General features: G+C 41.5%; 1 protein-coding gene across 2 annotated transcripts; it reads left to right on the top strand.

Annotated features, from left to right (window-relative positions):
* Positions 1–95: 95 nt before the first annotated feature.
* Positions 96–27,190, top strand: prkcq (protein kinase C, theta). 2 transcript variants are annotated; one of them, XM_075471851.1, is made up of 18 exons: positions 96–167; positions 9,778–10,139; positions 14,388–14,587; positions 15,992–16,052; positions 18,116–18,296; positions 18,388–18,419; positions 18,523–18,608; positions 18,883–19,012; positions 20,638–20,747; positions 21,148–21,277; positions 21,365–21,531; positions 21,968–22,141; positions 22,247–22,338; positions 22,454–22,516; positions 22,617–22,755; positions 22,997–23,185; positions 24,720–24,848; positions 26,743–27,190. In XM_075471851.1, the coding sequence occupies exons 2-18, from the start codon at positions 10,022–10,024 to the stop codon at positions 26,899–26,901; spliced, it is 2,160 nt and encodes a 719-aa protein (XP_075327966.1). In that variant the 5' UTR covers positions 96–167; positions 9,778–10,021; the 3' UTR covers positions 26,902–27,190. The 2 variants fall into 2 exon arrangements, with proteins under 2 accessions (XP_075327966.1, XP_075327967.1); XM_075471852.1 differs by lacking the exon at positions 96–167 and adding an exon at positions 9,325–9,397.
* The last annotated feature ends 790 nt before the right edge of the window (positions 27,191–27,980 follow it).

Genomic DNA, 27,980 nt, shown 5'->3' with positions numbered 1-27,980 from the left:
AAAGAATGACAAAACTGCTCAATATCCCCACGGTCATGGAACGCCTCGTGGCATGGTGCTCACAGCACGCGCTGCGCAAATGACGCTTCCTCTGTTCTGTCAGTGAGATGCTCGAGAGGAGAGCGGCGGCACAAAGCTCAACAACGGCGCGCTGTTGTCAATTTAAGGTAAGTTCAGCCTTCGTCGTTTCTTTTTTTTGAAAGTTTTAAGCACGGAAAACGGCGGCCGTGTGTGTGCGCGCGCGCTTCGTGTTGCTTTCAGTCCTGAAACCGCAAAAAAAAGACCAGTTTAAAAAAATATATAGAAATGACACGCGTGGCGAATATTTAATACACACGAGTTAAAATCGAAAGTTAATAAAAAGTGTTAGAAAGTTAATAGGGGTACGTTCTTCAGCATCTTTTGAGTGGGTGGAAGCCTGTTAAACTGTGTATCTAATTAACTTTAGGAACATTTATGTTCGTAATATGAATCAATGAATCAAATTCATATATGATAACATTATGGAGGAATTAATCATATTATAACAACTAAGATCACACTGTAAAAGTACTTTGTTACAACTGGCATTGACAATGTTAATGAAGCAACCATCTGACATTCTCAAAGTGTTATATTGTTAAAAATACTGCCGTTTGTGTTTTTTTAACAATGTATCTATTATATCAGAAGACTGCAACAAGCATTCCTGAAAAAGCAACTAGTCTGTGTTCAGCTCCAGATAATGATCATGTCCCTGATGGATAAATCTGTTTATTTTTCGGACATGTTTATCCCTTACGGGACTTTTTTGTTTGTAAGAGTTTCTAGGCAACAAGCTCCTAGTAGAAAAGTTGGTCCATCATTTGTTTTCAAATTGTGAAGTAACAGCTGTCGGGTAAATGGGAGGCAAAAAGTGCAATATTTCCATCTGAAAATCGAGTCAAGTGGGTGGTACAGAGTGCCGTGACAAAAACAACAACCTTTAATCTGTACTTAAGTAAATGTTCACAGTTAGTTTCCCCTTGATAAGATTGAATTGAACTCTGATATGGCGCATATAAGCGTGTCAGCTAAACCAGTGGGATGCAACTCTTTTTTTTCCTCCGAAATATCTAGTCTGAAGTGAACGTTGAAATTCTTCAAATGTATTAGAATGTCTTCATAATACAAGTAACCCCATGGCTTCCTGTCAGGTCTTCGTGATGTAACTGTTGAGTTTCCATGAGTGAAGTGCAGTGAGCTGTGACTGTGACATAAGCACGTGTGGCCATTTATGTCCACTCCCAAAATAATGGAGGCGATGCATGTGACGTAATGGAAGCTGTCACCATACTCAGCTAATGTCCACTGAGGAGCAAAGGGAAAAAAAAAGAAGAAAAACAAGTCAAAAAGCAGCTATTCGCCATGATATTAGCTGTTACTTAAGTTAACTGTGAGCCTCACTTTGCCAAAGTCATGTCAAATGCGTGCAGACTGAAGGATGATTCTACCTGCTTATTGTAAGATGTGTCTGAAGAGCAACACAGACTCTATGCATCAAAGTGTTTTAAATGAGCTGGCAGATAAATGATGAATAAAATCCACTTTTCAGGTTTATTTTGGTTTTTTAAACAATGGCGCCAACATCATGTTGTTTAATGTCACTTGAAGCTAAGCTGTCCTATCGATTGACTAGGAGACATAGGTCGTAGCAGCAGGAACACTGCAAGATGATCTTGCAGATAGACACAGAAAGATTCTCTTTCTGTGTCTATCTTTGGTTGCAAAACCATGACAACAATGTTCTTTGAACCTCTCTCGGTCGGCACATTTACGTGGCCCGACCGACGTCTTACGAAGTCGAGCTTCTCAAAAACAGACAAATTCACCCAGATAACGCTGCTTTAATGCCAACATGCGGGCACTTTAAGCATTCCCAATTAAGATTCTGATTTTATGACCGCAGTGTCATCTGTGAGAAAACACCATTTAAGTAATTTAAAGACGACGCCTGCGCACCGAATTTGGCCATAAATACGTGCAAGATGATCTCACACAAAGAAAGGTAGTAGTGGCAGAATGTCTTGAACGTTTTCTCATTCACAACGTTGCGCTATAGGACATACTTCAGGCAATAACTCTATTCTTGTCCTGTGCATGTATATAGGCAGAAGGACAGTGGTAAAATAAAAATCGGAGTGTCTATTTGCACCCCTGGTACAAATAGCATTGGCCACACAGCTGAGCTATTCACACCCCGTGACGTAACACCAAAATAAAAGCTGCTGGCTTGCACAAAAAACATGGCGGACATCCGTTTTTTCGTCATCAGAAAGTGAAGAATACTGCTAGGTTTCGGCACTAATATCTGTTCCAATTAAAAACTAGATGAAAACATTGTGTTTTATTTTCATAATCGATGTTCAGTGAACACATTACAACCGTCAGTTTGTGAGTTTTTAGAAATTTCGCGATCATGACGTTCAGCCATATTAACTATAAAATTACCTGCACACCACAATTGTGTTATAGAATCAACTAGCGTAGTGGTAAGTGATTTGGGTTAAGATGCAGGAATCTCTGGTTCGATTCTTGCCCGATGCATTTTGGCAGTGAGAAGTGATAGTGCGCATACCAACGTCTCTGCAGAGAAGGCGCGCAATTTGAAAAACAATTCAGTTCTCAAACGGAAGTTTTGATTGCAACAATTAGCTAGTGCACAAGGGTGTAAATAGCACACTTTGCTATAAATAGCATACATTATTCTGAATGTCTATTAGCACCCCTGGTACAATAGCCTTACACTATTCACACCACTGATCTATAAAGAAGGTTCTTTATAGATCTGTGATTCTTCACACCCCGTGAATTACCACCAAAAACACCTTGCACGTGAGCACAAAGGCCATTGCGGACATTAGTTTTTTCTTTATCAGAAAGTGAAGAATTCTGACGGCACTAATATCTTTTTAAATTGAAATATAGATGTCTTTCTTAACTCTTAGCTGAGGACATCTCTGGCCTATGGATAGCGACTTAATCCTCCATACGGGACACATAGTCGTGTAAAAAATGTCTTATAATAACTAGATCATAGCCCTGTAAATGAGAATGCATTAAAATTGAATTATGCGATCAATATGCCAGTGTAAATCCACAGGGGTGTAAATAGCATACACTTCTAATTGCACCAGACGGGGTATCAATAGAACACATTGCTGAGTGTACCGGGGTACGAATAGCATTCACTGCTATTTGCACCAGGGTACAATCAGCATACAGTGCTAATTGTACCAGGGGTGCAAATAGCCTTACCCAATAAAAATACCCAACTCAACTCAACTGCTCATACAACCGTAATAACTATCCGTTATGTAAGATGACTGTATTTAGCCACAATCAAAAGCCTCTTTCAAATAAGCCTGGTCAAGGAGAGACTGATGCGCCTTTGTTGCGCATCGTGTAACGTATGAAAGTACAGAGGTGTAACAGGGGGGGCGAACAAAGTTGATCCTCCACTGATACACCTTTGAGGCCAAATGGTCCCGCCTCACATGTGCTTACAAACATCAAGCCGGCATCACAGAACTCAGCACTCTGACCAACAGTGCTGTTGTCACTCAGCTAATTTTGTGACGCCCATTTGATGTGTGTGCTGACACAGTTAGTGGGGTTACATGGCACTGAAAGGATCGGATTATTGGCTAAATTACAATAAGACTGAGTTGCTCCTTATTTGAGCAAGGGTACTTATCCTTGGATATATGGTAGTGCTGGGCGGTATACCGGTTCACACCGAATACCGGTTTATAATTTCATTATGATATGAATTTTTAATATACCGCCATACCGGTGTATTTGATTATACAACGGGGGGAACGCTGCGTCGCGCGACATTGTTTGAGACGGGACCCTTTTCAGTGTTGCGCTTCTAAACACGCATGTTTACTGTCTATGGGTGCGAGGAGGTAATAAGCACTTGCGTTACGCGAAGGTGAAGGTGGATAGCAGTGTTTCCCACAGACTAATTCGTGGCGGTGCGCCACAGATTCAACACCGGCCGCCACATATTGCCTTTCGTTATTATTATTTTTTTTAACGCTATTTAAAAAATACTCGTATGCGTTAAGCTGCATTTCCTTTCCCTGCTCTCCCTCCGTCTCTCTGTCAGCCTACACACACACACACAGCCCCTCCCCTTCGTGCACACCGCGCGTGTCTCCATCAGCGAGATCATCCCTGGAAGCGTGGAAGCTTGCTAGCTTCAGTGTCGCGTTAGATTAGCTCCCATTAAAAAGTCCTATAAAAATATTTTATATTTTTAATACAATGTTGTCCCGTCCCGTCCCATAGCAAACAAGCGATTACGCCTTCTTTATAAAGTTAACTAGTCGCAAGTTTGCCGTAAAAAAAAAAAAAAAAAATGTAGTTGGGTTGTCGAGGTCTAAACACTAGCAGATGTGAATCAAATAAAGTAGGTTTTTTAAACTCTTACACTGAATGTTTGCTGCTTCAATCCAGATGAGTATTGAAAAATCTTTTCCGCGATTGAAAAAGAGACGTGCGTGTTGAGGATGAGGAGCAGCCTGAACCGGAGGTATCAGTCTGAAACAGCTGAACAGTCCGACCAGTGTAATTAGCTATGTTATTAATTTGTTTACAATGAAGATGTGAATATTAATACAATAAAGTTCTGTGTGACCAATTATTAACGAAGGAATTATTTTGAAGAATTTTTTTTTGATTTTTAATTCTGTTCTCAATCTGTAGAAAATGCTGTGAACACCTAATTATGCATGAAAAAAAAAATACCGTGATATACCGTGAAACCGTGAAAAAAATACCGTGATATGTATTTTTGGTCATACCGCCCAGCACTAATGGTGAATGAATCGAATCATAGGCACAAAACATGTCATACTCCGATACGATAGATGGCGCTGTACCCATTTCAACTATCGCTAATAGAGCCACTTCCGGTTGACCGCTTCACCACCACCAACAACAGCAAACTCAGGCATTCGAGAAAATGGCGAACGAACAGCAAGATGAAGCTACGTCCCTCTACGTTTCGTTTGTGATGAGCTGCTTATTGCACAAACGCGATGCACAACGGTGCATTCTCCATCGCGTTGTTTGTTTCTTTCCGACGACGGCGACAACAACAGTAATATCGTCTCTTCCGACTTCCGGTTCACGACCCCGGGAAAAAATCTCGAGCATGCGCAGAACGCGAAGTGTAATTCACCACGTGCTTCACCGTCTACATGCACGTTTAATTTGACTTTCAACCGAGTTACCTCTGGGTCCTAATTCGATCGCGAGTAATCCGATCCAATTTCTTGTCCGATTAAGGTGTCTATATGAACTTAATAACTCAATCTTATTGTAATTTAGCCAATAATCCGATCCTTTCAGTGCCATGTAACCCATATGCTTGTTTTGGCCTCCGTTTGGCACACCAAAACAAGCATATATGATGTTGCTCTACTCTTCATCTTCTTAGTTAGGTTTGTTGTTTTTCTGGATGGTGACTGATCCAGGTGCAGTGGGAATAGGTCATTGGGAGGAGGAATAGGAATAGTTCATTGTTAGTTACTGAACAGCTGAGAAAAGAAGGAAAGTAGCATAATAAGGGAAATATGTAGCTATGAAATAACAATACATGCTGTGAGAACATCTCATAATTGCATAAACAGCATTCTTATGTTGTCGAGACCCAATTGTTATCTTTGTTAAGTGGGAAAACTCACTTTCCACTTCATTTTGTACAACTATTACCAAACTACAAATACAGACACAATTAGACACTTGTAAAAACAGAATTTAATTTTCTACTGAAAGAGTTTTCACTGTAAAAGTTTCCCCTATAACTTTAGGGGCCTTTTGGACACAGAGCTAACTCTAAGCAGCAGGATCATTCATTGAAGTCGGTGTGTGTTTGGAGTTTGTGTGTGCTACACTCTGTTTGAATGAATGGCCACTTCCTAGATACTTTAAGTGATAATTTCTTGTGAAAGCAGTAGCTAGAGTAAAAGGTTACCACCACAACAAAGATTCCCCGCACACCCCCCACTACTCTTTAGGCTACTTCAAACAGCTCCCACACACTGCGCTTTGATGGCGATGGCTACAAAGGGTCAGGCGGGAGGTCTATTTGACTCTGCCCTCTCTTATGAAAGCTTTCTGAAAGGTTTCCGGCATTGGCACACTAGCCCTTGACCTTCTTTACATCTCTGTGTGTGCTTGAGGATGGGTGAGGGTGGCATTTTCCCGATCAATGGGTGGTTGACGAACAGTGAACCCACTGCCTAAGCCGACACCTGCGATGCCTGCACATGTTAAACTCACACACAAAAAAAAGTCTGTTTGGTTTTTATGATGGCTGTTTGGAAGGAGATATACAACATCTCAAAAAGTATACTGCAGAGATTTGCCAACTTTTGGTAATATGCCTTCATATTATAGACACTTATCCTCTCCCGAGAACCAACTAGAAACATAAAAACAAGTACAAAAGCCCGTGTTTGTCCCTGAGGGAGGGAAAACCATTAGAAGCGGATTTACAGCCCTTGGGCTGCTGTTTTCATCAAAATAGCATGAAGACCAGCAGCTTTCTTTAACAATGACCCCTGTGTTAGCCATGTCCAAATCCACTTTGATTTAGAGTACGGTGCTTTATGACAAAGAAAGAGGGCATAGACAGATTAATACCTTTAGCACGTCACCACAAGCACAATTTTGAATTACACCACCTCAAAATATGCATGGCATTAAAATGGATATTTGAGGAGAGCCAAATATTTGTATTTCGAAGTACACTGACTTGTGTTATGCACATTCCTGGGTATTAAACTGCTCTATAGTGCCTGGGGGGGCCGACATACCTAAGCTCACAATTCTCATTTCCAGACCCTCACCACACTGATTTGCTTTAAGGACGCTTGACATTTTTGTAGGCTTTTGATGGCGGCTTTGTGGCCTCTTTAACATGACAACAAATTTGTGTGCATGGCTATACATGTGCAGGGCTTACACAAGGATCTGATGCCATTGGGTGAGAGGCAGGGAATACTAAATTTCGGGCCAGGCATTGCATCCACGCATAATGATCAAGCGCAATGGCTGTGAAAGGCCTTACAAAACGGATTGCCTCTGTTACTTTTATCCATCCAACTGGATGTTCTGTTCGCGAATTCCAGAACTCAGACCGCCAAGTAAAACAGATTTACTTTTATCTGCTTTCACAATTACCATCCAATTCGGTCTCACATTTAGTGAAATTCCAATTTTTCTTTGTCGTTCCTTTCGTTATCATGTTTTTATGTGCAAATGACTAATTAGGGGAGTGTTCGCATCCATTAATGGCTAAAAATAGAAGTGTAAATCAGGTTTGTGCATGTTCGTATAGTCTCACCATGGTTGGGATTTATAAATAAAGCCATACATATGCACGGCTTTGAAAAAAAAGGCGAAAAGAATGTATATGCACATTTCTCTGCTTACTAAACTCTGCAAACTACACAGTTTTAAGCATCTGTCCCCCCAGCTTATCTGCTATGGAAGTAATAGAAAAAAATTCCACAAAATTCACGATGAAACACCATTTGTGTTAATTATCTAATTATATTTGACTTTATTCTGACTCTAGAATAAATATGCTGTTTGACATGTTTGACATAAGCAATATCTCGTCAATGAGTATCTGTCGGCTTTAAAAAACCCTTTGCATTCCTTCTGCTCCTCTCTGCCTGTCTTTTTAAAATTTCAAGCAGCCTTGTTTTGCATTTGATGTTGTTTTTTTTGTTCTCAACTTTGCTGCAGCCCCACCTGTGGGACTTAAATCTAAAGAGAAAAAAAAAAAAAAAAAAAAAAAAAAAAAAACTGCTCAGAGGCAGGAAGTGTGGTTACACATGAGCGCCGGAAGTTTTACTCCTGCTTGAATGCAGCCCGTATATGACAGGTTCAGCTTGCATGGGAGGGCTGCAGCTCTGTGCATGTCACAACCCTCAATCTGTAATGTTAGACGAGGCATGTGCATGCGTTTATTTATGCTAATACCAGGAAATGTGTATTTAATACACATGCCTCCTAACTTTTTCACCACAAGCTTCAATGTTTGGTCACTCAGATTTAGAACTTTATCTCAGAAAAATTGAGAGAATTAATTATAGTTTATTGTTCTTGTCGTAAACATTTAAAAAAAATATGGAAGGTAGAATGCTAACAGCTTATTTGTTGGCTTTTTCAGCCTGAGAGTAAATGACCAACATTGTCCTAACCGCCTTTGCATTTTGACGATGAATTAACTGTAAATTACTTTTAAGGAGAAGTAACGAACTTGTTAATGTATTTCAATTAGATCATTTGTGAACCGATTCTGTAAGGATCTGACAAAATAACCAGGGGAAAAAAAAAAAGTTTGGAAGAAAGGAACAATGTACACAAACTGTACATTTATGTAAGTTACTGTATTTTACTTTTACACCACAAGATTTGTGAGAAAAGTAATGTTTAGTTCATTTACAATGATTGGTACGTTGGTTTGTGAAATATTTGCACTACATAACAGTTTAGTTATTTGGGAGCTATGAAAAAACACTAGAGCAAGAACAAGAACACCTGTTAAAGTGATTTCAGCATTTCTTGTTTAGTCATGTTTGTGTACACCAGAAAGCAGTAACACCAATATTAATTCTCCTTTCGGTTCAGACTTGTTTTCGTAATCCCTTGGGGGAAATGTATATCTTTTAAGCTGCTAAATGCGCCACTATGATCACCATCTGGTTTGCCAACTCTCACTACCAGCTCAGCGATGAAGGCCAAGTGTACAAAACAGCAGGTTTTCAGGACTTCTCTCCTGAGAGCAGCTGTTGGCTGTAAATGGGACTGATGCAAAAGAGCACCATGGAAAAAAGAAAAAAAAAGAAAACCTGTGCACTATAAGACCAAAACGGGTTTTCTTTTCCATATAGTCCTTTAATGCAGTTTAGAATGGTGTTATAAACTAAAGCTGCAGCATGCTGACAATGTGTGGCTCTCTTGGAATGTAACCTTACCAGATTTTCTTTTATTATTAGGGATAAGTATGCTCTTACACTCTGCTGCTTCCAGTAACTGCTACAAGGCATAAAAGTCTGCACTGAGCACTGAAAACTAAACATGACACTACAGACTAAGCGGCGGTAAGGTTTACAGTGAGGAAGGTGACTTATGCAGACGATACAAATGTACGCAGTCATATATTCCTAATCTGCGTTTAGTATTTCAGCCCTATTAATAGTCACCTCCCAGCCTCCTCTCTCCACTACTGGAGCCAACACACACACACACACACACACACCTCTTCAGCAGGACTCAAATATCACATCGACCGGCACCAAATCGAAGGCTGACGCGCGGGGAAAACTGCTGCAAGGGAAGAAGCATGCTACAGGTGTGTCACAGTGTAGTTATTTTCAAGGTTGATTACACAACGCAGAAGACGTGATTTTACTTTAGCGAGGGGCTTTCAGGCTCTGCCAAGCGTGACAGCTGCTGTTTGCGAGTCCTGAAGTTTGGGGGCGGTTGTGTTTCAGCGGCACTGAGGTTCGGCAGGCTGGTCTGTTATCTTCCTTTTGGTTTTAGGTGTGAATAAAAAAAACAAAGCTCTGCCAACATTGTCCAGTTCCCCATATGACACTTCTGTTTTTCTCGGTGTAGAAACTGGCAGCCAACTGAAGCACACAAGTTTAGAGTTTTTGTAGTCAGATCTTGTGGTTACGGCACCATGGGAGATGAAATATTTCTCTTTCTGTCTGTCTCTTCCTCTCACAGGTTGTTTAAAGCGTCAAGGACGGAAAGAAGCAAACCTCCTCTCAGTCTCCTCCCCCTCCCCTGCCAACCCATCTTTCCTCTGGAGGAAAAGGAGTAGTTGGTGTGCGCTGCGGTGGCAAAAAGGTTGTTGACAGCGCGGGTGGAGTTTTCCCTTTCAAATCTGACAGATCTGGTCTCTTCAATCTCTGCTGGAGGTTGTTTGGATATTTTTGCCTGGAGGTCAGACTTGAATCTGCAGACAAACATGTCGCCGTTCCTGCGGATTGGGTTCTCCAACTTCGAGATCGATCCCGGTCTGGCCTATTACGAGGAGGTGCTGAACCCGTACTGTGCCGTGTACATGAAGGAGGCCATTGAAACAGGTTAGTGGCTCTAACTAATTAGACAGAACTGCTGAAAATGAATGATTTTGTCAGTCCACTGAACCAGTATCGAATGTTTGAGCACGACTTGTGATGTCAGCAGGGTTAAAATCTCAGCAATCGTCAGCCTTTTCTTGACAATCTCAATGTGGTCGCCTTAACAAGCGCTGTTACTGTGCAAATTATCAGGACAGCACCAATGTGGCCGTCTATGTGAATACACTACACTTCAAATCAAACTATCCGGTGGCACACTCTGATGTAACTACACTGCTATACAGGCTATGGTTGTGATAACACCACATGTGGTTTGTGTGGCTCATTTGTAAATTAGGGCTGTATATATATCTGTTAAGTGTTTAGGTCATTCAACATAAGAGATGTAAAGCTTTCAATAGTTGCAGCTACTCAGAATTGGAATGATTTGCTGCTTTGTGGATCACTTTGGGTTTTACAACAATAGATGACACCATCTTGGGCTCTGGATTATGGACAATGTCAAGAGTATTTTAGTCTCCTAAGTGAAAATATAAAACTAATTCTAAAGATGAAATTGTAAGTACACTTATCGATAGCAGTCGAAAACTTTTACAGTTTTTCAGTGTCTCACTATGCTAACCAACAGTAGCTATCAGCCTTTTAAAAAGCTCTGCTGCATGCATCACAAAAAGCCACTTTGTGCTCACCAAGAAAAAAAAAAGAAAGAACTCCCCTGACATCTAGGAAGTGACGCTCATGATTTTCACTGAGCAACAATGTGTGATGCGAGTTGCAGAAGTTGTGAGTTTATTTTTAGATGCATTTGGATAGTAGATTCTGGGTCAAAGAAGCAGCACAGATTATCTTTAAAGACTGTTTCCAGTGATAATCAACATTTGAAACTTTCTAAAACTGTTGCTTTTATTTATTTATTACATAAGCAAAAAAGATATGTTACAAAAATTTAAAATACATTTGGCATCATGTGAGCCTCCTCGAGGATGCGGAGTGATTGGAAAAGGCTGCAGACAAGCGGGAGGCGGAGCTAATTCGCCAAATACAAACTGAGAGAAAAGCTACACCTTATTGATTTTTTTTAGGCATGAATGGATAGTTTTAACATACTAAATAATAATATTAAGGGGGATTTGGTGAGAAACAAACAGTGTTCGCTTTGACTTTGAAGACTGTCAATGTGGAGGCATCTTGGAATAAATGCGGCTTTTATGACAAAGACAGCATTCAAACTAATGCCAGGTCATGTCATGTCATGGCAATGGCACTCAATAGGTGGATTCTTACAATAAAATATCCGAAAATAAAATAGAAAGAAATAAGGTCACGTCAGTGCGAGTGGGTCCATATTGTAAGCGGCATATTCGTGATTGGCGATTCCTTCCCAGTTTCACAACTTTGGGAAAACTTGCATGAGAGCAGGCACGCAGCAGATTATCTCTGTTCTGCATCTGGCTATCTTTAACCACTGGTGAGTAAGAGTTCAGGATAAAGTTAAAAACGCTGTCACTGAGACAGAAGAGGGGGGCCTCTTGGGCTGCTTCTATTATTCAGTAAAACCACAAGACTTCACCCAGCGAGTTAGAGAAATAGAGTAAATGCTTGCGTTTCATTTCCTACAAACTGACTCATTAATGGACGTAATGTCATTTAGTTTCATTTCACTTTGCCTTTAAGCCTGAAAGAAACTAACAATAGCAAGAAAACACTTAAGACACAGTAGACAATACTGTGATGTACATGCTTAAACCTAAACAGCCACAGCGTATAAAAGCTATTCATTCATCCTCAATGTGACCGATTTTAAATATGTTTCAAGTGATGTAAAATATGACCCTTTAGAGCCCGTTACTGTACATGCACACACCAAAAAGGCTCTACTGCAGTGTGTGCAGTGAACACACGCTGAGCCGGTGAAATTATAAAAAAAAACTCCCATCAGGCACTCTGTCTTAAACCCTCTTAGAGAAGCTTTCAGACATTAGTCTTCAGGAATTGCTCTTCGGGACATCACTTTCAGATACTGCCCATCTGCTATTGATATTTATTTAGGCCTGCCACTTATTTTTTCCTCCACTTGCTCAGTTTCCTAAATTTATTTAATAACACTCCGCACACCATGCTGAGATATGCCAGTTTCCAGCCAACAGCTCTTTGAGGATCATCTAGTTGGTGCAAAAATATGTTTTTTTTTTAACGTCTGCCAAACTTTTCATAGATGGGAACAAATTATGCATCGTTGAAACAAGCTCAGAGCACAAAGTGCCCAAAGATACAATTTAAAACAAGTTATGTGTGGACGCAACTGTTTCATCCCGTAGGTTCCTTTTTATGCTCTTTTGGTTTATAAGACACTGTTAAGTGGCTTATGATAAAAAAAACACAGACACGCACATTCTATACAAGGACTGGACTGAAAATGGGTGAAAAAAACTTTTAAGTACCTTCACAAGCCAGTGTGAAGGTATAGTGCGTTTTTTTTGTCACAATCAGGAAGCACATCACATGTATCGTTGTGTAATAGCTCTGGACAACAGTAGGCCTCTATCTCACAGAGTAGTAACACAAAAGGAGTTAAATCAGTAAATCAGTTGGATGTACTGACAACAATGCTTCATTGTTGGTTTTGGTCTTCAACATGAAAGGAAAAAAAAAAAGAAGAAAAAAAAACTGTGAAAAGTTTCTTGTGGGTAAAGTCCTGACAACAAAGGTTGTGTCTGTACCGTACTTTTTAGTGTTGTGAAATACAGCCTCGAAAGTCAATGTATATCAGCAGAGAAAAAAATAAAAAATAAAAAAAAAACTCTAAAGTCTAAATGCCACCTTGGAGCCTTTTCAAAGAACACAGGAACTGTGTGAAAACTGAGAGACCCCAAAACATTTCACTGAATTGCACTTTGCATAAAGCTGGAGGGAAACTTTCTCGTGTCGCCATTCATCTACGAAGAGATACACATTTCTCTGCAGCTGGCAGGGCCGGGGGACAGCCAGGCGATGAGCCGATGATGGGAGCAGACTGCAGGTCGCTTTGGGAGTAAAAAGCTTAGTGGGCTTTACTGTTGAAGCAGGGTGGCATGTGGCTCTTATATAAGCAGATGTATGGGATATTATAGAGCTGGGAAAAAAAAAAATCTGAATTTCAGTCAGTAATGGTGAGTAATTGATTCAAGTTACAGCATCTAAAAACTAAAGTCCTTTTTCAAACCAACCATCATCCACTGACTTGTGGCTGATTGTTAAGTGTGAATGTGGGTAAAGTTCACAGTCAGAGCAGCGTGAACTGATTCTGCAGATGCTGTGGGTATTTATGGGCGATTCGATCTGGTTCTAAAGATAACACCTGCTCGGCGACAGCCTGTAGGTAGCGAAACGGCGTCCCTCTCTGTTGCAGCAGCCGTTGTGTTTTTTTCACTCATGATGATCTGAACCCGAGCAGCAGTGGCGGTGATCGCGCCGCTTCTGGTAATGAAAAAAGGACAAAGCCTTGAATGACAACTTGGGACTGAAAACGAGGACTTAATCCCTTCAGGGGATACCACTTGCATTCATCCCGTTTCCTCGGATCAACTCCTAATGCCGGTTTTTCATCACCAACAAAATGCTAAATGGACTGCATTAATATGATGCTTTTCTGGTCACGTTGAACACTCAGGGCGCTTTACACGAAAAGCCTCATTCAGCCGTTCACACAGCACTTTTATTTTTTGTCTGAAGTGCCTTTCGGGCTGTGCCTGATCTCACACGTTTCACACTGATGTGTGGACACCGACATGTGTGACATGTGACAGTGTGGACACTGACATGTACACAGGGGTGGTTGGTTCTTTCCAAGAGAGAGAACAGTAAATATGTACAGTGTGAAGTAAAGGTGATTCACAAATGACCAGTTTTTAATAAATAAAAAAATAAATCCGGGCACTACTGTAAATGCACAGGTGATATGATTTGATTTTTGGTCTTAAAGAAAAAAAAAAAAAAAAAAAGGCAGATGAGGACCAGTCTCATTCTTTAAGTGTCTATACAGGAAAATGGAAAATAAAATGCACCAGCGATGGTTTCGTGTCGTCACAATTTGCACCTTAAGAGGAAGACGGCGAACTTGCTGACACAGCTAATTTCCAGATGCCTAAGTGAAACTAAAAGGGCAGGTTTGGTTTAAAATCTTATATCCTCTCTGTTGCTGAGGAAAAAAAAAACACTCAAAACTCAGCCCTGCCAATAAGGACGATGCGTTTTTTGATGTTTTCTTTGCAGAGAAGGGTCAAGTGTACAAGCAGAAGAAACCCACTATGTACCCGCCGTGGAGCACCACTTTCGACGCCCACGTCCACCGCGGGCGCATCATGCACGTGATGGTGAAGGACCGGACGGCGGAGCTCAAATCTGAGGCCACGGTGGCGCTGGACTCACTGGCAACGCGCTGCAAGAAGGAGAACGGCAAGCTGGAGATTTGGGTTAGTGCAGCAGGATGTGTGTGTGTGTGTGAGAGAGAGAGCTCATAGAGCAGCTCTTTTGCTATTCTAGCAAAATCCAGATGGGCTAGCTCACTTTTATTTTTTCTTTATTAAAAATAATATGGAACTAAAAGTAGATCGCCACTCTTGGTAGTTAGCATCATTATTGGCTCTGTGCGGAACAAAATGGTCTTTTATAAGCTGCTGTTTGAAATCTCAAAGCAGGAGAAGCACAGGTGTGGTTACATTTAATAACATTAATGATGGCTCTCATCCAGGCACGTGTCCCACTTACCAATGTTCGCGAGCCAGCATTCACGGGACGCAGGATCTGATGACCAACACCTCAAAACGACGTGCTGCGCTGGGCAAAATGACATTTTTGTGGATTTTTAAATAGAGATTTTTTATTTGTATTGATTCAATTAGAACAGAGGAACAAAGAGGGAGTCATTGGGAGTAGTGAATAAAATCAACAGTCAGTTAAACTAGTCAAAACCAGAATTTTTTGTGTTTTTAACTCATCACAAAATATTAAAGCTGCTTAATATAAGTTGTTTTTTTCATTCTGCAAGTTCCACCCTGGCCTGTCCCCTCCACCAGCAGACAGGACTGGACAGGGACTGCTGTGGCAGGCCTCGGTGTCATTCAGCTGTCTCCACAGCGAGCCTCTCATCCCGCGCAAGGATTCAAGATTCCACCATCTTGGACCACAGCTGCCAAATACAAGTTCTTGTTCTCCTCTCCGGGAGATCAACAAAGAGCTGGAGGACCAGTCCAACTAGAACCTGGAGGAGGAGGACCGGTTTCTGTGCTGCAACAGCAACTTTCCTGAGGCCACAGAGCCAAATGATGGCTCCTGTAACCAGCTGCAGGTTCAATGGCTGAGCTGAGGAGAGGCAGCTGAACGGCATTGAGAATCGCCATAACAGCAACGCTGGAGGCAAAACAAAAGATGGGACAAAAAGTGATCAGTTGGTCACTTCCACATCTTCATGATAATCATTTCATGGAACATCAAAGTTCACACACTTTTTCTTGAGTTTTCTTTGATCAAAAAGAGAAAAATAGATCCTTTCCTGTGAAGCAGAGATTTTCTTTTCTCAGGAAACACTCGGCTTTGGGTTACATCAGAGGCTGTCTCGTACCAAACTGAGAATCAAACAAATCCCACGTTGCAAATAGATGACTAAATTCAAATGAACGTCTCCAATCTGTCCCCTTGTGGTTTGTATGCGCCAGACAGCGAGCCGTCTCAGAACATCCGAACAGCGTGACGTGCATGCATCATCACCCACCTGACTACGCATCCTTCCCTTTTTACTGATGTAACGTTTCTCATGAATTTCCATTGTCAATCTTTTTCTTTATTTCTGTTTTTTCCTCTTTTTTTGTGTATCTCAGTTGGAGCTGAAACCACAGGGTCGCGTGCTGATGGAAGCCAGATACTACCTGGAGAAAAGTGGTGGGTGACTCGAACCTTCATGGTATAAGTAAACAATTGTCATTTTCAAAGGCTTTAAAAAAAAAAAAAAAAAAGTCAAATGTTGTTTAAATATAGTCGTGAAATTGCCCTTTAAAGCCTGCACCCCTTGTATCTAAATCTGCCTTCATTGTCCTCTCCTCAATACAATTAGTCACACTATAAATAACACTGACCATCTACCAATTGCTGGTTTGAAGCACTACAAGTGGTTACTTGAGTACTTAAGTCTTTTCACTGGTGCTTTCCTGACATTATCACCATTTGAAGGCCTGAGAAGTCAAAGAACTAAAAGGGAAGAAGCCATCTCATGCATCTATATATAGACGGAGCAAATAGGAAATCACCGCTCAGAACAACAGGTGGAGGCAACTGACGGGAATGCTGTGACGTGAACGTGCAAACGCGTACAGCGCAAGCTGGCAAAAAGCAGTGACCTAAAAGAACAGTTGAGGAATAATAATAATAATAATAATTATTCGGAGCAGATGTTTAAAAAGCATCGGTTCGACAATTTGGCATTCTTCTAAATGCGAGAGAGGAGAAGCTCAGCGTCAAAAAAGAATAAAGCTACTTGGAAGGGAGTTTTATACATTTTTATATAAGTACATCACACAGCAGTGGCCAGACAGTTCAGAGTTTAGGTAAGTCAGAGTGATTCAGCTCAGCAGTTGTTTCACACCATCATGTGTTGTCAGAGCAGCTATGTGGAAAAAAATGTGTGGGTGTGAGGATAAGCAATATGTCAGAAAAAAGGAGTCGGATTCAGCGCCACTGCTAAAAATAAGAAAAAGAAAACAGATGACTTCCAAGAATGTAGCGTAGCAAAATGTACACTAAGTGCCAGTTTCCCAGTAATAAGAATACTGTGCTGAAAGGCAGTTTAACACACTGTGTGGATGGTCCGTTACATTCAGTAAACACCGGTTTGTTCTAACTGAAGTCATTTTCGGTGACATTAGGTCAGAATGCACACAAAACAAAATGTCCTTATCTTATGATAAAGAGTTTTCAAGAGGCTCACACGCCAGGATTTTATATTCATTTTTTTTTTTTAATGAAACTCAAACCCTTCTGATCTTTGTGGCGCAGTTGCAGGCTTCACACAGACGAGTCTCCCTCTCTTCATTCGTGTTGCAATATGATACAAATGGATCCAGTTGATTCAGTCTTGTTCGTTCACCTGGTTGTTGAAGAGAACGGGCAGCTTCTCTCCACACCTTCGCCGTCTCTTTAGTCTGTTATGATACTAAACGTTGGAAACAACAGAGACGTGCTTGATTTTGACAAAGTTCGAGAATCCAACATTGTAGACACTTGATCAGATTCTGTGACGCGACGGCGAGCCTCATAAATCACATCTCGGAAGCATTCACGCATAGCGGACAGGGCCGTTTGTCTGCAGCCTCGGAAATTTTGTCGAATCTTGTAGCGCAAACAGGCACAAAAAACTATATCAAAATAGTGCCAACGTAACACGTTGGGTGCGTAACACTGGGACTTGAAAGTCCAGTTTGTAAGACGTAGTGACTTCTAGGAGTGTGAAGGAAACATGAACTGTCCTTTCTGAGGTAGTAGAATCGAAATAATTCTTATTTTCACACAAATCTACAGCAATGAAAGAAATTTTACATTTGATGTCTGCCCATAGATCCTCTGTATATTGCACAGTGAAACTTTACTATCGTAAAACAGCAATGTCCAATGTTGGAGAACATGTAGACATGAAGAAAATGGTCAGTTTACTGGTGTAAATCAAATGTGATGCATTTATTATAATTGAGTGAAAGAATTATTTTACTTTTGGGTGCTTTCTCACACATGCACTTACGGTATTAGTGCAGCACCCTGAGGATGGCACTTATATTGTGCAGGAGAACACGTACTCATGGTGATACAGACCGACTCTTATTTCAAAAAGAAACCGATGTAGGTATGAAACATTTCTCGGCCTGCAAAAGGTGAGAAATCGAAACTTCTGCGTGAAACCGTAGCCATCCTCTAAGCGGCCCTTCTCAAAGCTTTTTTTTCCCTATGCATTTCAGATGCTGCAGGTCAGACTGAGGCAAACCAGGAGTCTGAGCGCGAGAGCGAGGGTCTGTTCACCCTCCATCAGCGACGTGGCGCCATCAAACAGGCCAAAGTCCACCTCGTCAAATGTCACGAGTTCAGTGCAACATTTTTCCCTCAACCGACCTTCTGCTCCGTCTGCAAAGAGTTTGTCTGGTGCGCCACCGACTTGGATATCACAAATTACCAGATTAGTCATTTCTGTCTTTATCATTTGAGTCATTTCACCCGTTTTTCTCCGCTGCAGGGGGCTTAACAAGCAGGGCTACCAATGCAGAGGTGAGTGTCAGTTGATTTTCCACTAACATCCTGGAAGGCCGAGTTTTGAGTGACGCCTTTGTGTTCAGAGTCTAACTTTGTTTCCCCTCCCTGTGTTGTTTAGAGTGCAACGCAGCTATTCACAAAAAATGCATAGACAAAGTTATCGCCAAGTGCACCGGTTCAGCCATAAACAGCAAAGAAACAATGGTAAGCATGTGCCGCGCCGTTTCACCGTCTCCACTGTGTCCTCCAGTCAGAGATAAATTCCAAGGTTGCTGATGCAGCTCGTGTAATTTGCCTTGTGTCATTTACTACTTTTATCTCCTCACCACATGCCTCCAGAGTCCATGTGATTAAAACCTCGAAAGAGTGTAAAAATAAATAAAATAAATAAAGACACACCATCCACCTATTGTCCAGTACTGCTTTTGAAAGTCCAGAGCTGACGACTTCCTGACATCGTGTGCGTGTTCTCTTGCAGATCCACAAGGAGCGCTTCAAAATCGACATGCCCCACAGGTTTAAAGTCCACAACTACAAAAGTCCCACCTTCTGCGAACACTGCGGGACGCTGCTGTGGGGGCTCGCCAAGCAGGGGCTCAAATGTGAGGGTGAGAGGCGGGTCTTTTATCATTTTAGTGATTTTGTGTTCATCTTTGCAGCAATATCTACAGTTCTGTGAAAAAGGAAGCACGCCCTCTTTCAATTCTAAGGTCCTTCCCAGGTCTTATGAGACAAATACAATCTTGCACCTTGTGTCCATCTGTGTTGACCGCTAAAATCCCAAACGCAGCAACGAACCTACAGCAGAATGACTGAAAAAGAGAAGAACCAAGGTGGTCAAAAATTCCAAATTCATGCTCCAACAGTTGTGTTCGTTACAAGCTCACGAAATAGAAATAAAACGCATCGTGGCGTGGCTCCTCAGGCTGTGTCCAAAAACACAAAAGATTGCAAGTTTCAAGTTTTAAAGTTAGAAATAAAGCTCGACTGACCTCGCAGGTGCAGGTTTGTTGTTTGTGCTATTTCTCAAATACCCATTTACTGTATCCAGGTCACATAAGGTAGTAAACTATCGTGCAAATACCCAAATATCTAGTACAGCACAAGTCAACATACGTTGTCAAATCAAATCAACAGTATTTTATGGGTTTTAGGGGGGAATCCTTGAATATTTGAATGTGAATATTTGCAAATAATAACATGCAAGTTGCAGCTCTGATCTACACCAACGGTGTCTGATATCTAAGCTCTCGACCTTTTGGAGTCATCTTCACTCATTTTGACATTAGATGATGCCGATATGAGTGCGGTTTGACAACAGCTGCAATGTACCGAGAGGGATCACAATTTTGCCTCAAACGGCTTCATAACCGAGCAGAGAACGGTTTGAATCTTTAGAAATGAGCGCACGACATCTGCAGGTGCTACAGTGGCGTCCATCTTCCTGAAGCAGAAAATGTTTCTACACCATGAATCTGCAGCGGGTTTGTTAATGCTTCGGCCCGGCATAAGAGGCTTACCTTCCAAGCCCATAAAGATAATTTCATCCCAGACTCTGAAACGTTCTAAATGAAAACATTATTTCCACCAGAGAGCTGCAGTGATTTAGTCCGCATCACGTGGCGTGCTTCCAACAGCTGACGCGACGGCAAAAACATTTGAACATTTCCCATTAGCCATGATGGGATACGCTCAGAATTCCATGCATGTGTTGGACGATAGTGTGGAAGCAGCTGCCGCAGCAGGTGCTGGGGGTAAAGTTACATGTGAAATTCATTTTCATTTTCCTGAACTAGCACCGCTGCAGTCAGTCTGGCGTCCTGGCGACAACAAATGCTGCGCAGCAACAGAAAACGCACTCAGAGGAATGATAATTCCTTTCCTACGCAAAGGAGCAGGGCAAAGCAATGCTTACACTGTAGCATTAGCTTTTTCTTGCATATGTATAGCTGGACATCATTGCATCAACACAGCTGAGCATGTCCATTAGGAGCCTATCTGTAGATCCTAAATTAAATGTATCCAGTCAGCATATAAGCATATAATCCCTCACTCTGAACTGTAAACTCATCTCTCATTAATTTGATGAATGAGCTGACATCACTCAGGAGAGCAGCTTATTAAACTGTATGAATTAGTGTCAGTTTTACACAACAATCAAATGCTCTAGTCTACGACATTACAGATATTAACGATATTAAACTGTGTTTATGTTGATGGGGTTTTTTTGCAGAATGTAGCATGAATGTCCACCATAAATGCCAGAGGAAAGTAGCCAACCTCTGTGGCGTCAACCAAAAGCTGATGGCAGAGGCTCTGGCCGTCATCGGGAGCAAACAGCAGGTTCGGAAAAACTAATCTCTTCTAATTTAGCTAAGTGGATTTAAGGGGAAAAAAAGATTTAACTACAGTTAAATGAGTTCTCAAGAATCTGCATTGGTGCTTGCTGAGATGCCTCTGAAAGTATGTTTGTCTAATAAGGAATGAGCTTCAAATAAATAAAGTTTGACTCGGACATACATTTCAATATAACCTATGGGCTTCTCTGAGTGCACTGCATCAGATTGCAGTCTTATTTCACATGAAAAGCAGTTCATTTTATGTTAATTGTGTCTAAATTCTAACTTAATCTTTTCCAGTTAAGTTGTTAAGTAAAATATCTTAAAATATCATTTGGACTATTATAACCTTGAAGAATAGAATGCTTCATCAGTTTGATGCTGGTCCTACCTTTCCTCTTAAGGCGAAAACCCCCAGAGAGTCCGAAATCATTGGTCGAGAAGGTCCAGTTGGCATTGGCCAGCCTGGAGTGATCCGAGCTCCGTCCGGGTTAGTAAGTGGTCTACCTGCCACAGCGACACCTGCCAACAAAGGTATTCACCTGCTCAAAATGTTTTTTTTCTTCCTTTTTAATCACCGTCACTTTTAACGTGCGCTTGCTGACCCGCCTTGTGTTGCAGATATCCAGGGTGTTTCGTGGGAGGGACCAACAGACATCAGCAGGTCGACCACTGAGGCGCTTCCAGAAGAGCCTCTGTACGCAGTGCCAAGGAAGGACCATCAATCGAAATTCGCCATTGATGACTTTACCCTGCACAAGATGCTTGGAAAAGGCAGCTTCGGAAAGGTGCTGCAGAGGATCAGAATGAAAATAGAAGCAGAAGCGCAGAGCACTAAGCAGGGTTTTCATGTAAACTTAGTAAACAGCACTGAACACAATCCAGTGAAGAACTGCAACAAATTTAGCATCTTTTTTTGTTTGAAACTGGACTCAGCAGAAGCGTTCCATCAGGACGCACTGATGAGAACATGGTTGATATCTGATGTGTCACTGGTGGAACTTTTCCTTTAAACTTCTCAAAGAATGATATTTTACACACTCTCGTCAACGCGTAACCCTCGCGTATGACACGGGCAGGCTTGTGGTCACACTTGTTTCTGCAGCGAGTTTCCACAGAAAACCACTCGCTTGCACTGCTGGTGTGAAGCAAATCTGAGACAGTACAAGTGTCATAAACTGCCCAGCCACTGCAGCTTATAAGATGTTCCCCCTGTGATTCCAGGTGTTTCTGGCCGAGTTGAAAAGGAGCGGGCAGTTTTATGCAGTTAAGGCTTTGAAGAAAGACGTGGTCCTGATGGACGACGACGTCGAGTGCACCATGGTGGAGAGGAGGGTTCTGTCTTTGGCCTGGGAGAATCCTTTTCTCACGCATCTGTACTGCACATTCCAGACCAAGGTGAGAACCGTGCGCACCTGGATGACCGGCACGTGCCCCAAGACGCCCATTAAAGCTCCGATCAGCCACCAACAGCCCTGATCTCTCTTGTGTTTTCATGCCCAGGAAAACCTGTTCTTTGTAATGGAGTACCTGAATGGAGGGGATCTCATGTTTCACATCCAGACCTGCCACAAGTTTGATTTGTATAGAGCCACGTAAGTATCCAATTGCTGGGTTTGCTGGAGACAGGCTTTAAGAGACGCATATTAAACTACTGAAGGAGTAAAAAACAGACGTAACACACACAGTGTTTTTTCGCCCTTTTGGCAGCTTCTATGCAGCCGAGATCATCTGCGGACTCCAGTTCCTGCACTCTAAAGGAATCATTTACAGGTAGGCGGGTCCACGAAAGCACAAATGGAGGTGGAATTCATGATGGGAGCTCAATAAAAGCCAGACTGATTTTGTCGCTTGCCCCTTCGCTCCTCTGCAGAGATCTGAAGCTGGACAATGTGCTGCTGGATTCAGATGGTCACATAAAGATAGCCGACTTTGGTATGTGTAAGGAGAGCATGCTGGACGACTTGCGGACCTCCACCTTCTGTGGAACCCCCGACTACATCGCCCCTGAGGTGAGGACACACTTTGCCTTGAGTCATGCAAGATTTTATCGTGTTTACAGGATACATTAGGGAGGTTTTACGCCTATTAGTCAAATACATGTTGAGATCAGTTGGCCCAGAAGGCTGAATCAAACTCAAGTGGCCATAGTTGCAACTCTCATAAGTCATTGTATAGAAACAGGGAGACTGATCGCTCATGAATGCAAATGTCTCGTCAAGTTGAGCAATGATGTGTGTGATGGTGTGACAGATTCTGCTGGGTCAGAAGTACAACAGCTCAGTGGACTGGTGGTCGTTCGGAGTGCTGCTCTACGAGATGCTGATTGGTCAGTCTCCGTTCCACGGCCGTGATGAGGAGCAACTATTTCAGTCCATACGGACGGATAACCCTATTTATCCCAGCTGGCTCACCAAAGCTGCCAAAGACATGCTCGTCAAGGTCAGACACCGTGTGTGTTTCAAAGGCTGTGTGATTATTACGAGTACTGAAGTAATCGGATATCAAGATCACGTTGGTTATTTTTCAGATTCGTTTGTGTTATTAGCAAGTCCGGAAATGATCTGTCCAGGATTTCCTTGGACAAACTTTAAAAAATATATATATTTATATATATATATATAGCTTTTTTAATGAGGAAAACATGCTTAAGTTTCTACTTCTTTAAGTAGAAGTACAATGAACAAAAGGTCTATGAGTTTAGATCAATAAAACACAACTTCTTTTGACTGATATTTAGATGCATGCGTAAGATTTATGTGCGTCTGATAATGTTAACCTCGAAGGTTTAGTTGCAAAGCCAAAACCACAGCACCGCTCTGAAATCATTCTGGTTTTGACGCAAGATGAGAAGAGACTTTGCTAGCTGAGATAACTCAGAGGAGGCGACAGATGGCGGTTAGTCAGAAATATCGCTCATCGCGCATTAGTAATAGCATGAGATTAACTTTAAAAAGACTTAAAGGGGAACTCCGGGGCATTTGAAGCGTGTTTCCATTGCTAGAGGTTGTCAAATAATGATAGTATGACACAGAGAGGTGCGTATCTGCGCTCCCTGTGTGAAGATCGCTCTGTCCGCACAGCATGTCAAGCGAGGCTAATACGTGGTGGCTAAGGGGCAAGCGCTAACCCTTCCACGTAAAACAACAACTTGCACACTGCAGAAACGTCACACCACTTTATAACCCATCCGACAATAAAGTCACAAGCCTTACCATCAAAACCATATGCATGGTTCTCACATTACTGGCATGGGGACGTTACAAAACAACTTTATAAACAGCATGTCACTCACTGGCTGGTTGTAGGCTCGCGCATGTGAAAGCCCAGAAGAGTCGATGGAGAATAATCCCATATACAAAACAATTATCTTCTCTAGAAAAACTGCGTTCAAGTATTTAAAACATTACAAGAATATTACTGGGCAAGTATTGTTGTAATGTTTTAAATACTTGAACGCAGTTTTTCTAGAGAAGATAATTGTTTTGTATATGGGATTATTCTCCATCGACTCTTCTGGGCTTTCACATGCGCGAGCCTACAACCAGCCGGTGAGTGACATGCTGTTTATAAAGTTGTTTTGTAACGTCCCCATGCCAGTAATGTGAGAACCATGCATATGGTTTTGATGGTAAGGCTTGTGACTTTATTGTCGGATGGGTTATAAAGTGGTGTGACGTTTCTGCAGTGTGCAAGTTGTTGTTTTACGTGGAAGGGTTAGCGATTGCCCCTTAGCCACCACGTATTAGCCTCGCATGACAGGCTGCGCGGACAGAGCGATCTCCACACAGGGAGCGCAGATACGCACCTCTCTGTGTCATACTATCATTATTTGACAACCTCTAGCAATGGAAACACGCTTCAAATGCCCCGGAGTTCCCCTTTAATAGATTAAAATAAAGATTCTTACTACACTACCTGCATAGCCATCAACTTACGTGACACAGTGTGTAACCAGTGCGTGTTTGCACTTCAGCTGTTTGTCAGGGAACCCGAGGAGCGGCTGGGAGTGAAGGGAAACATCAGGAAGCACAGTTTCTTCAGCAGCACCGACTGGAACGCCCTGGAGCAACGGCAGGTGACACCACCCTTCAGACCCACCCTAGTAAGTAAAGAGTCTGTGTTTAGTCACCAACAAGGAGGAGAGGGGGGGGGGCTTTCCCAGAACTGCAGAGCAGAACGAGAACTACAGTTGGCAGCAAGTGTCCATGATGGTGAAGTCGGGAGTAAATGCGTGTTGCCTAAAAGAGGAAACAGAAGATGGTCTAATTAAAGGTTTATTTGGGAGATGCTGTTTGTTAATGTCAGTGTCGGGGAGGCAGGACCATGTTTACATTGTGATAAATGAAAAAGCTCTTCAATTATATACATCTTATATATATATATTTGATCCAAATGACCAACCAGGAAATCCAATTTCTTGCAGCGTTTGTTTAATTTATCCAAGTTGGCGATCAGAACGTCAGAGTTCCCAGATGGCTTTGAATGCAGCATAACAGACTGCAGTCTGTTAATCCAAACATTTCTCTCTTTTTTTGTGAATTTATGCCTTGAAGAAATTGATAGAATGGTTGGGGAATAAGAGAGGAAAGCTCTAAAAGAAGTTTCTAAAATCTTAACCAATGACCAGATAGTTAATCCTAAGAAGAAATGAGATCACTTGTTTGCTTTTGCCAGAGGAATTGGTGAATCAGCTGGTTATGAATTACAACAGGAGTAGTCACAATTGCTAATAAATCTATGACATAAGATAATGCTTTCACAGTTTGAACTTTGCCTTTCCTACTCATACAATTTCAATGTCTTTATTTTTTAAAGCTGCCAGACTTCCTTGTAATATTTCAAAGTGGTCTTGAGCTAAAGTTCTCTGGGCTTTCTGAGGGTCTTTTGAAAATTTTCAGCGGACATTGGCTGCTTTTTCACTCATTTTCAGTGCTTGGACATTTTCAGAGGGAGGTGTTTTTTTTGTTAAGCCACTTGATACTGACCCATGAATCATTCAAACATTAAAAAGCACCCAACCAAGGGATGAACCCATGTTGTGTCCACACAACAGATTGTGTGTCTTAAGGTACTTTGTTAATGGCCGACACAATTTTTTGTGTCATATGAAATATGTGAAAAATAACAGTTTGACAGACATGAAATAGCATTTTTACACAAAAAAGGGGACACCTAAAGAGCCATTTAATGAAACTTGGCATATCTCAGCTTGGTGTGCAGTGTGTCCTTAAAAAAAATTAGGAAGAGAAGTGGACAAGAGAAGAAGTGTCAGGCCTAAAAAACTATCTATAGTGGATGAACAGTATCTGAAAGGGATGCCCTTAAGAAAGAGAAGAAATTCAGCAAAGACGTGACACAGGACCTGAGAGATGCATCTGGACTTTCGGTTGATCCATCTACTGCTCACTGAAGCCTCATCAGAAATGGTCTCCACGGAAGGGTGGCTGTCAAGAAGCCATTCTTAAGGAAGGGAAACAGGGAGAAAAGGCTGAGCTGTGCCAAATGACACAAGAAGTGGACTGAAAATCAGTGGCAGCAGGTCTTATGGAGGGATGAATCCTCCCCAGAGCCCAGAGCTCAACATTATTGAAGCAGTGTGGGATCATCTTGAGAGAGAACAGAACAAAAGGCAGCCGACATCCAAAGAAGAGCTTTGGGATGTGTTTCAAGAAACCTGAAAGAACTATTCCTGAAGACTGCCTAAAGAAATGACAAGAAAGCTTGTCTAAGAGGGTTCAGGCTATGTTGAAGAATAAAGGAGCTCATACTAAATATTGTCTTTCAAGCTACTTAGAATGGTACAAGCTCTATTTACACTATATTTTGTATTCCCATTCATGTTTGCATATTTTAATGAATTGCCGTATCTGCATCCTTTAGTCCCTTGCAATTTTCAACTTGGGTTAAAAATGTTATGCTAAATCATGTGGTGCAGTAAGAAAAAAACTTGTTCAGCGATGCATTGCTTAAAATTCGTTTTGTCTCCATCCCTGCAGACGTCGCCCAGCGACTGCAGCAACTTTGACAAAGAGTTCATCAACGAGAAGCCGAGGCTATCGTGTGCTGACCGGACGCTCATCAACAGCGTCGACCAGACGATGTTCAGAAACTTCTCCTTCGTCAACCCCGGGATGGCTCGCATCGCAGCGCGTTGACCAAAAACCTACAAAACTCGTTCAGAAAAACTTGCAGAGACTTGAGACTGTGAATGTCACGAAAGTCAACCAAGCTCCCAAAGGTGATGATGATGATAACCACTAAGAGGGTGTTCTGGGGGTAATGCGGCATGGCAGTAACTAGAGTTTTAACTATGGACTAATAATTTTTTTTTTTTTTTAAAACAGTAACTTTAAAACGCAAGTACCAAAAAATGAAGAAATGGCAACAATAAAAGTCAACTTGCAGTTTTCCAATAATACAATTGTGACAGCGTGTTTTTGGTTTTATTTTTATTTTGTCATAAAAACAACAAATTTCACCTTATTTAAATGCTTACATTTTTTTAAATATGAAGAATTCTACCCACATTCGGGTTTATTAAGTTTACAAATGCTTGCAATAAACTTTTGGTGCCTCACAGTAGTGAAAAATAAAGTTCCATCCTCGACGTAAAGCAAACCAAGATTTGGTTTCACTGAAAATCCCACTAGTAGAGGTGTTCAGCCTGTTTTTTCTGTGTAAATAACTGTAATCTAAGTCTGTCACCATACTGTACTGTAGTCACTTCTGTTCATGTTTACAAGCGTTTCAGTATTGTGTCTCAAGAGTCTTACCGATGACGACTGCATACTGTAGATTTAATTGTTATATTCATTGTTTATCCTGTACAATAAACGGTAAGTGAGTGGGTGTGTTTTTTTGTTTTAGTTTTTTTTATAAATGCGGTGTTTGTTTCAGAGAATGATTTCACATTTGATAGTATCTCTCCCCACACATACAGAGGAAGTGGAGGTGGAGGTGTTGATTCAAAAGAATCAGCTCAGTTTTTCCACTGAACATTTAACTTCACACAATATTTTCCTCAGAAATTTACTGAGAAACGCTCTGAGTGAGTGTTGCATGTAGAACCAGCCAGCATTATCTGTAAATTATGGTTTTATCTGTTATTGTCATTGTAAAGATTTGTATGGGGGGGGATAAGTTATTCTAAAATAACTTATCACATGAATTTCTCACTTGAAGTGGTAAATAAATGTCTTTATCCAGCACGCTGCCGCTTATGTGTGACACTCTG

Source organism: Odontesthes bonariensis, chromosome 8 (assembly GCF_027942865.1).
Source record: "Odontesthes bonariensis isolate fOdoBon6 chromosome 8, fOdoBon6.hap1, whole genome shotgun sequence".
Lineage (NCBI taxonomy): Eukaryota > Metazoa > Chordata > Actinopteri > Atheriniformes > Atherinopsidae > Odontesthes > Odontesthes bonariensis.
The sequence above is the reverse complement of the archived record's forward strand: the minus strand, read 5'-3'. Positions and strand labels throughout refer to the sequence as shown.

Bases quoted from the DNA above. Each gene is read 5' to 3' on its own strand.
- prkcq (XM_075471851.1), top strand. From the start codon at position 10,022: ATGTCGCCGTTCCTGCGGATTGGGTTCTCCAACTTCGAGATCGATCCC. The intron at 14,588-15,991 runs GTTAGTGCAGCA...TGTGTATCTCAG, and splicing joins ACGGCAAGCTGGAGATTTGG to TTGGAGCTGAAACCACAGGG. The intron at 21,532-21,967 runs GTGCTGCAGAGG...CTGTGATTCCAG, and splicing joins GAAAAGGCAGCTTCGGAAAG to GTGTTTCTGGCCGAGTTGAA.